The sequence below is a fragment of the Phodopus roborovskii genome, unplaced genomic scaffold, assembly GCF_943737965.1.
Source record: "Phodopus roborovskii unplaced genomic scaffold, PHOROB, whole genome shotgun sequence".
In the NCBI taxonomy this organism is placed as follows: domain Eukaryota; kingdom Metazoa; phylum Chordata; class Mammalia; order Rodentia; family Cricetidae; genus Phodopus; species Phodopus roborovskii.
Genome location: NW_026126515.1, coordinates 7,384,594 through 7,394,611, shown reverse-complemented (window position 1 = coordinate 7,394,611; position 10,018 = coordinate 7,384,594). Strand labels below are relative to the sequence as shown.

The 10,018-nt window shown below is 47.3% G+C and overlaps 1 protein-coding gene across 10 annotated transcripts in view; it reads right to left on the bottom strand.

Annotated features, from left to right (window-relative positions):
- Positions 1-3,055: 3,055 nt before the first annotated feature.
- The window catches only part of Ttll5 (tubulin tyrosine ligase like 5), a 228,348-nt gene continuing 221,385 nt past the window's right edge, over positions 3,056-10,018 (bottom strand). For all 10 annotated transcript variants that reach the window (XM_051196360.1, XM_051196363.1, XM_051196362.1 and 7 more), the window contains one exon: positions 3,056-3,667. Coding sequence is in view for 1 of the 10 variants with exons in the window: in XM_051196363.1 (XP_051052320.1) it covers positions 3,645-3,667 (23 nt within the window). In the remaining 9 variants the exon portion in view is untranslated. The remainder of the gene's footprint in view (positions 3,668-10,018) is intronic.

Genomic DNA, 10,018 nt, shown 5'->3' with positions numbered 1-10,018 from the left:
GCATCTCTCATTGTTTAGCATGAATACTTTGGGCCCACTGTGTGGCCTCTAGCACCCGAGAAGACTGTACCACTGTCTGGGCACACTTCCTTCTTGCAAGGTGCATTATTCTCAAACACAGAGACAGTGACTTAGATGTGTAAAAATTTACAGCAATCTTGTGACTTGGGTAAGTAAGTGTCTGTTGTGCAAACGAGTCTGGCTCCCTAGCACCCATGTAAAAGTCAGGCATAGTCATGCCCATCAGTAATCTCAGTCTTGTGGGGAGAGAAGTAGGAGAGCCAGGTAAGTACTAGAGGCTCTCTGGCCAGCCAGTGTAGCTGAAATCCCAAGCTCCAAGTCAGTGAGAGAGCCTGTCTCAAGAAATAAGGTGGAGAGGAACACAGAAACACACACACACACACACACACACACACACACACACACACGCACGCACGGTCATTAAATCTCTGGACTACTATAAAGGGCACACTCTTGCCTGTAGAAATGTGCCATGTAGATTCAATCTAAATAATACAAACCACCAGTTTTGGAACTCTCACCTCTGCCTCTACATCTCGTGGAGCAGTAAAGACACCAATTGTGGCAAATGGCTCCAAATGAAGCAAACTGTGCTACCAGAATCAACCAGGAACTCCTTTTCAGATAGTGGGCCTCTTTAAAGGCAAGAGCTCCCAGGGCAATGCAAATTCCATGGTGGCTTAGCATTCATCTACAGTAGCCTCTGCAGTGAGCCAGCAGAACAAGGACCCTCTGGTCTTAGCAGCTCCTGAAAGCTACTAACACAGGGCAAGATCTCTGCAGCACAGGCACCCCTCTGACTAAAGCTGAAGCCTGCAGGTTGAAGGATGTCTCAGTGTGCAAACCTTGTTCTGAGTTCAAGACCTAACTCTTGAGGTTGGCCAGCGCCTTAGTTAGGGTTTCTATTGCTGCGAAGAGACACCATGCCCATGGCGCGTCTTATAAGGAAAATGTTTAACTGGGGTGGCTCACTTACAGTTTCGGAGAGCCAGTCCGTTATCATCATGATGGGGTGGTGTGTGGGCAGCTGAGAGTCCTACATCTTGCAGGCAACAGGAAGTAGACTGAGACACTGGGTGGTATCCTGAGCACAGGAAACCTCGAACCCCCCCTCCCCACAGTGACACACTTCCTCCAACAAAGCCACACCTCCTAATAGAGCCGCTCCCTATGAGGTCATGGGAGCATTCAAACTGCCTCAGCCACCAAGGTTGTCTCTGGGCTCTGTTCATGCCCAACTAATTTACCCAGTGGCCCCTGCCCCGGCTTGTGTCTTGTGAGTGTGCGTGGTGGAGGGAGCAATGAGCCAGGTTTTTACAGTGTGGCTCTGGCTGTCCTGGAGCTCACTGTGCAGATGAGGCTGACTCCCAGCACCTCTTCCTCCTTCCTCTGGAGTGTTGGGATTAAAGGCATGCATCACCACGCCTGGCCCAAGTACCACAGTCTGTTAATTATGGCAGTTATCCTCTCACGTAAGTAGGCATGAGGATTATGTCATGCCCAGTACAAATGTACACTTTTGGGCTTAAGAAATGTTAAGAGACCTGGCTGCTCTTCTGGAGGACCAGGGTTCGATTCCCAGGACCCACCCACCTGTAACTCACATTCCAGAGGATCTAGTGTCCTCTTCTGGCTTCTATGGGCACCACATGGTTCACAGACAAACATGCAGACAAATTACCTACACACAAAGTTTAAAAACAAAATCTAAAACAAACAAAAATAACATACGACTTTAGGCTACAGCCCTAGAGGTATGCTTCTACTTGGAGCAGGGTTCAGGCCGCCTCCATGGATTTCCTTTGGGGAAGCAGCACACAGGCCCTCTCTAGCATCAATATTGGTGGGAAACAATCTTTCTGTTCCTTTTAACCTGCCTCCCGAGGTCCCGCCACAAGGTGGAACAAAGGCAACCAGGTGTGCTTCCTGAAGCTATCTCAAAGAACACACCCGATTCCAAATGTTTTCAAGTCACACACTAGTCATGTCAAGTGACAGGTACAAACACAGGTGGACGTCAGTAGTTCAATCTTCCCTTCCCACGGCCGCCCATAGGCGCTAGTGCCATCTGAGCCATTGTCTCCAAAAGCACACACTTGTTTTGAGGACAGCAGCAAGATTGGACAGGACAGCTCTGCTGGAGGGGAAAGGCTAGAACCGCCCATCTGGTTTATGGCCACGCCCAGCACCAGAAGAATGACCTGGAAGCATTATGGCGAGGCAAGATGGGAGTCTGGCTTCAGCCCCTGGTGGGCAGAGAGGGTGCAGCTTGAGGATTTGTTCTGATGGTGTACCTAGGGCAACTCCAAGCTCTACACTTGTCCTGAAGGTACTCTCACCCTAAGCTCATGCCCTCTGGTCCCCATCCTCTACTGTACCCAAACCCCATCCATGCACTAAAAATAAAGCAAAGCCCCCTTTTCTGTCTTCACCCCTCCCCTTCTCGTCTCGAGTTTGTTGAGACAAGGTCTCAGGACTCTGTCCTCCAGGCTGGTACTGAACTCACTACACAGCCCAGCCCAGCCCAGCCCGGTGCCTAACTCACAATTCCCCTGCTTCCCTCATGCTGGGGTGACAGGCACGAGGCATCTCAAGGACCTGTTTGTACTCTTGGGTGCCATTTTTCTGTCTGGATTTCAACGCTGTGAGGGTTTTCTTGAAAGCCTGGCTCTCAGAAGACCTTCAGACGTGGGGAGCGCTGTGCGGGCGGCAGTCAGCCAGAGGGTCTGTGTGGAGAGGCTGGGTGCAACTGGGCACAGTGGCACACACACACTGCAGGGCCACAATGGGTACGCCTGCTGGAGGACAAGCTGGCTCACACCACTTCCATGTGTGGGAGTTGGTTGCTCTGGGAACTAGCCTGGCGCTCCCATCTGCCCAGAGTTTCTTGACAGCTCCCATTCTAAAATGAAAACTGAAAAACTCTCCAACACTGAGCTATGAAACAAAACGAAATGTTGGTTCCATTTTAGCCCTGATTGTGAATACTGATTGTTGGGAAATTAGTGAATGGAAAAAAAAAAAAAAGGAAAGAAAAATCGAATTACTTTATTAATCTTAGAAGTCAGTAATTCCATAAGGCGCCTGTCCCAAGGCAGTCGCCTACTTGACTCTGGGGAACCGGTGCTGTTGGCTCCCCTCCCCCACCCTCTCAGAGAAAGGGAAGATCAAGCTTGGTGGATGGTGTTGGGATCTGAAACTTGTACAAAATAAAATAAACTTAATACTTCGATCTGGAAAAGAAGCAAAAGCCAGATGCAAATAGCCAAAGAGCCTCTTTTATATCATCTGGGAGCAGCAGCAGGAGAGACAGGACCTAGCAGGGTGGGGAGGGGAAGGGCAGGGGAAGGCACACTCGTGCTCTGAGGGGGACGCCACGCATCAGGCGAGAGTCCCCCCTGCCAAGTTCCATCCAAACCCAAGGGGTCTGTTTCCCTGTTGTCCTGGTAAAAGTCTGGTTGGGCTGATGGCAACCATCTACTGCCACTTCTGCTTGAAGGCCTTGGGGACTCTGAGGCAGCAAAAAATACTATGGACCCCTGGCAGCACCATGGAGGCTTAGCCTCAGTCCCGCTCCTGGGAGCGTAACAGGTTCTTCTTCCTTCTGAGTCTTCTTCTGCGGTTCATCTGTCAGTATGAGTGGGATCTGGAAAAGAGAAGGTCAGAGACTCAGTGACTGAGGGCAGCTCCTAAGTCACAGCAGGAGCAGAGCAACAAAGAAGGGGGTCTCTAACAAAGGACTCCCCCGGAGCACACAGCCCTCAGTTCTCTGCCCAAAGCCACCCTGAAGCACCTGTGTTCTGTGCTGCTGCTGCCGCCGCCGGCTGCTTGCTGGGCACCTCTGCCTTTTCTTCCTGGACAAAACCATGCATTCTTGTTTACTTATCACTCTGTAAAAACACTGGGTCTTGCTGTGTAGCCCAGGCTGACTTCGAACTCCTAGGCTCAAGCTACCAGGCTGCTGTAGTCTCTTGAGTAGCTGGAACCACAATGAAGACGCCACGCCCTGGAGCAGGAACATTTTCATTCCTCCTCGCTGTGCCTAGTGATGGGCTTTGGCAGTCCCAGCTACACAGGAAGCTGAGGTGGGAGTTCAAAGACAGCCTCGGTAATGGTAGAGTATAACTCCATTCAAAACAAACACCCATGTTTCTAAATAGAGGATACTACAAGGGTTCACCTTTTCGGAGCCTCAGCATTTTTGAACTGTGCCTCTGAGATCTGAATCCTCAGGCTCAGGTAGTCAGCTTATGCTCTGCCGTGTGCCCACTCCCATCCCCACCTCATTCCCCTGTTACATACTCCTCACTCAGCTTCAGGAAAAGTACCAATCAGGCAAGCAGCCAGATGCCCACAGTTCCTTCCCAGGCGTATTGCTCTGAATTTTATCCTTTCCTTGACTGCTTTTAATTTAAAATAGGATTAATAAATAGTTATCTCGTTTTCGAAGATTCACTATTAATCATGTGTGTGGGGGAGGGCTGTGAGCATACATCCAGAGACATCAGATAGCCCTGGAGTCGGGGTTATAAGTAGTTGTAAGCCACCCGGCATGAGTGCTGGAAGCCTGAGGTTGATCAAGTGAGGGATAAATAAATAACATCATCAGCAGAAAGGTCTTCACGATCATCTTTGTATTGTTTGCTTCATTTCCAAGGCATGTAGAATGTTGTTATTCATTCTTCTCAAGTATGCCTGTTTCCTGTGTGTATGTGAGTGTATGTTCAGGTGCATTCGGTGAGGCCAAAGGTCACTGCTAGCTGGCTTTCTCATTGGCTCTCCGCCTCTGGCGACTCTGTCTTTAGCATCCTGAAGGAGGAGGAAGTACTTGGCACAAGCAAGCTCATCTTCCATCAGTTCTGAGACATTATCAGTCATTACCTTCTCAGATATTATCCATTCCCTGCTTTTTCTTTCCAGAATTCCACTCACACATCTAATAGGCCTTCGCAATCGGCTTTCCATCTCTCTCTTTCCATCTTTGGCTTTGTATTCCAGAAAACGTCTCTAAACACATCTTTGAGTTCATTAAGTTCCTGTCAGCTGGGACTAATCTGCCACTCACTGTTAAATTCAATCCATCTTTTCAAATCTGAAGGTGACATTTGGTTCTTTTGTTTCACACTTGTAACCTACTGTCCTCACTCAGTCTTTTACTCCCTCTGATTTCTCTGGCCATGAAAACACTGACTGCATCACTCGGTGATTTCAGTGTCTCAGTCCCTGCAGGTCTAGCCGCTTTGCCAGCTTTCGCTCACCTGCCGGTTCCTCATCTGTCCTATTATTTTAAACTGTGACCTTTCGTGTCTTAAGAGTTTTACCTGTGGGAATTATTTGAGGTTTGGGTTAAAGAAGGATTCCTCTAGGGCCAGCAATATGGCTCAGAGAGTCAAGGTGCCTGTGGCCAAGCCGGAGAACCTGAGTCTGATCACTGGGATCCACGGCGGAAGGAGAATCAACTCTCCCACGTTGTCCTTTATGCCGTTGCTCTCCTCCTCTTCTGCTTTTGTTTGAAGTCCTGCCCTAGACGGTCTCTCTCTTTCTTTCCTCTTCTTAAGCCGTGTATCTGGGGATGACACAACTCATACTCGAGGACGTGTTGCTTGCTGGCATATACAGCTACATCTCACCATGTTATTTCCTAGTCAACATGCAGCATGACCACAGAGCACACTTGGAATCGCCCCTCAACAAACCCTGAATGTACCTATAAATGACATTACATCGGTCTGCAGCGAGCAGAGGCCCATAAACAGTTTTTCTTCAGCCCACTCTTTTCTGTTTGCACCCGGCTTGTTTATGGCCACACAGAATGTTCTGGCATGGGGGCACTGTTGAGGCAGGGGCAGGCTTTGGTTCTTGCCCTCCGGAGGCACAGTGCCTGATGGACAGGGCTGGGTGGGCTCTGGAAAATGATCCCAGTTGCTCCTTTTGTTTCTGGCCTCAGCCTGGATGCCTCCATAGACAGCTGGGGCTTTTGCTATTGGTTCCCCTGCTATTCTCTTGGAAGTGCAGAAGCCATGTCTTTCACACCATCCTGGACACTGTCTTATGCATCCCAGGCTGTCTTGAACTTGTTACATAGCCAAGCAGACGATGATGACCTTACAGTTCTGACCCTCTTGTCTGCACCTCCCAAAGATGGGATTATAGGTACACAAACATGCCCATGTTATGAGGTTCTGGGTTTGTTTTTAATTATCTAACTGCAAAGACCTTTATCTCTTAGGTTAGTTCCTAAGGCCTTTCCGAATTGTCAAAGTGGCCTTGGTATTCTCTTCTGGCCCTATTCTAGTTTGAGGAGAAGGGAAGTGAATGAATCCATTTATTTATATCCTGAGTGACATTAGCAGATAGGGACAGCTGGAGTGAGGGCCATGCCCTGCCCCTCACCTTCCCGGGCACTGCTCCAGAGTGTAGGAATGAACAACACAGGCACAGGAACATCAGATCCGTTTCATGAAACCCTGCCTGGGCGGCACAGCTGCAGGGGTTTGCTCAGAGCTAAGTCAGCTAGGGGTAATGAGAAGGCAGCCTCAGGGCATGGGCTGCCCACACGACAGGCGGAGCAGGCTCTGACACCAAACCCTCCCACAACCCCTTTTCATTGTGAATGAACAATGAAGGCACCTGGCCTAAGCCATAAATGTCGACACCAATGTTAGCTCTGAGATGTCCTATTTAACAAATAAGCGAATAATTTTTAGTATAAAACTATCTAAAGGATTTCTACTGTTACTGTTTTTATACCATAGCCTTTTTTTGTTTTGTTCTGAGATAAAGTCTTCCCAGGCTGGCCTTGAACTCTTGATCCCTTTTCAAGCTCCCCATGTCACTGTTACAGATGTGCACTACAGCACCAGGCTAATTCTTCATCTGGGAAAAACACATACATTTTTAAAACCATATTTGACTCTTTCTAACCTACAATTATAGTTTTCTTAATGTGATTCGTTTTCTTAACAGAACAGTACCAGGTAAATGTGATGGTAAAAGAGCATCATGGGACAGAAACAGGTGTCTCTGGATGACTTCCCAGTGTGGCCCAGTGGAACATTTTTTCCTGTCACTGCACGCAGACAGTGATGTCCAGAAGGAAGGCCACTTTACATGGGCAACAGCCTTTATTTTTATTTTTTTTTTATTTTTAGCCTGAGGATATTTAGTATCTCCCCTTTTATGAAAATTTAAAAATTGTATAGCTGATCTAAATTAAACTTCTTGGGTTCTAATTCTGTGATGTGACTATGGTGCCAGTTTTGAGGCACGATCTACCTAAATATATCTGATTATGTGTGTCTATATATACAAATTTAGATTTGTAGCTGGGTGTGGTGGCCCAGGCCTTTCATTTCGGCACTTGGGAAGCAGAGGCGGGTGGATCTCTGAGTTTCAGGCCAGCCAGGGCTGAACAATGAAACCTTGTCTCAAAATAATCATTGTAAGAATAATTAGTTTATGAAAAGCTCCTGGTCCTCTTACAGGTCATCCTAGAGACGGAGAGAGTCGAGCAGAACCATGGCCTTTAATCTGACTGAAAACGTCTCACAGTTACTTTTGTGCATATTCATATGCCACAGTCATGTGGAGGCCAGAGGTCAGTCTGAGGGGGTCAGTTCCCTCCTTCTACCCTGTGGGGTCTGGTGACTGTCATCGAGCTTGGTAGCAGGTGTCTTTATCCACTGAGCCATTTAAAAAGTGAGGCCATAATCTCATTTTGCTATTTACGACTGTTTCAGCTTTGGGCTTTAATGACATTTGACTTGTTTTTAGCTCACGGTAGTAAATCTTCAGCGGGTTTTAAGAATGGAGTTTATACAGCTTTGAGTCCAAAAGGACAGAAAGACTGCCATTATCAGGGATTCTGTCTACTCTAGGATAGTGAGCTCCTGCCTATAAAAACCCAGCTCCATGTCCTCCTGTAGTGGATGTAGAAACTCTCAAGTCACTGAGGGCCCTGGGCTCAGCTCTGTGCCTGAGATCAGAAAATCAGGGTTTCAACTGCCCGAGGAAGGTCGGGAGGAAACAGAGACCTAGGTGGCCTTTAAACTGCTTTAGGACTGCAGTGTACAGCTAAAAAGAAAAACAAATGGTCATGGGACACACATGTCATGACTTCAATGGAAGCCTCAGTATGCTACCATACATGGCCCCTGGTATTTTTATCTCTTTGTTGCATTTTCTTCCACTGGGGTTGGGGGCAGTTGCTGGGTTGTGACCCATGTTCTACTTCTAGGCCATGTCTCCCCGATAAAGCAAACAAAACCTCCAACTTTGTGTTGGTGGCTGATTTATACCACAACTGAATTCAAATAGCCACTATGATGCTACTGACTAGTTCTCATGAACCTAAATGTGACCCACTAATTGATTCAATGACCCAGTACTGCTAGGTCATGCTAGGTCATGACTCATAGTTTAAAAGTCACCACTGTGAACTTGGGCATGGTGATACATGCCTGTAATCCCAGGAATGAGAGGCTAAGATTCGAGGATCACCCTGAGCTCACTCTGAGCTCTACATCGGCTACATAGTGAGTTCAAGGTGAGCCTTAACTACAAAGTGAAAGTGTCTCAAACTACAACAAACAACAATAAGAAAACAACCAACCAAACCCAAATACAAAATCAAAGAACAGACCACTATTCTCATGAGTGAATCATCAAATTCTTAAATAGTTTAGAGGAAGCCGAGATGGGTGTTGCATTGTATTCTATTCCAAAAGCTGCTGGGGGAGATGGCATGTGCTAAACAGGCTAAGTTCCCAGGCATCAGAGGGCAGAACTCATGATGTGAGCATCTCTGAAGACTTGGCCTCCAGTGACCCCAGGCCGTCACCCCGAGCAGCTGGGCTGTGCGTGGATAAGTGCAGACAAACCACGGTCTCTGTGCTTACGTTCCTCCTCTGCAATGTGGAAGTAACTGGGCAAGCGTCAGCAGTTACTACATGATAGCATCCCGAATGTCCACAGGGTTCTATGGGGCATGAGTCACAAGAATATAATCTAAACAAAAATTGATTCCCAGACAATTAAAAAAGACACCTGTCTCAGCCTCTAAACTCAAGTCACTGTCATGCCATGCATTTATGGGCTCTAAAATACTCATGTGTCTACAGGGACCACCTGCTGGGCCTCCTCAGGGCTTTCTTAGCCCTGGGCTCTGTGCTAGCCTTCATCTTACTTTTTTCTTGGGAGTTTATCCACCCATAGCTTTAACCCTTGTGAGGGTGATGCTGAGTGATGCCCTAGACCATGCCCGTCTCACCATTCACATGACTGATGCTGCCGGTAGCATCAGTCATAGCTCAGTTAACACAGCTGAGTTCAAAAGCACTTAAGGGGAGTCACAGTCATCAAGGGTGTCTGGAAGCAACCCTCACTCATGCTTCTGTAAGTTACCCTAATTAAATTCACTGGGTCTCCCCCACACACAAAAGGACATGGGAGTAAAAGATAGTCTAGTTGAGAAGAAGGGATTCAGTGGGAATACATGATTTGTAAGAGCTATCAAGATACATTATGTGTACATGTGAAAATGTCATAATGAAATTCAGCAGTGAGCACAAGGGGCCCCTAGGAAAGAAGTGTTGGTGAAGATGGGAGACACAGTCCTCTTGGGTACTATTGGTGTAAATGCAAAATGGTATAGTCTCTATGGACAACAGTATAAACAGGTCCTCAAAAACCTTAAAAATAGAATTACATTGTGATCCAGTAATCCCACTCACACATATATTATAATATGTGTGTGTGTGTGTGTGTGTGTGTGTATACACACAGAAGAAACAAACACAGAGATGGAAGTTAACTGTATGGCTGTCATCACAGCAACACACAACACAATAACAGACAGACAAAACATGGCATGTTCACGCAACGGAGTATTATTCAGACTTAAGCAGGAAGGAAACTCTGACACATGCACATCACAACCCAGGTGAACCCTAAGAGAAATAGCACAGTCACAAAAAGTCAAATAATGTATGTTCCCGTT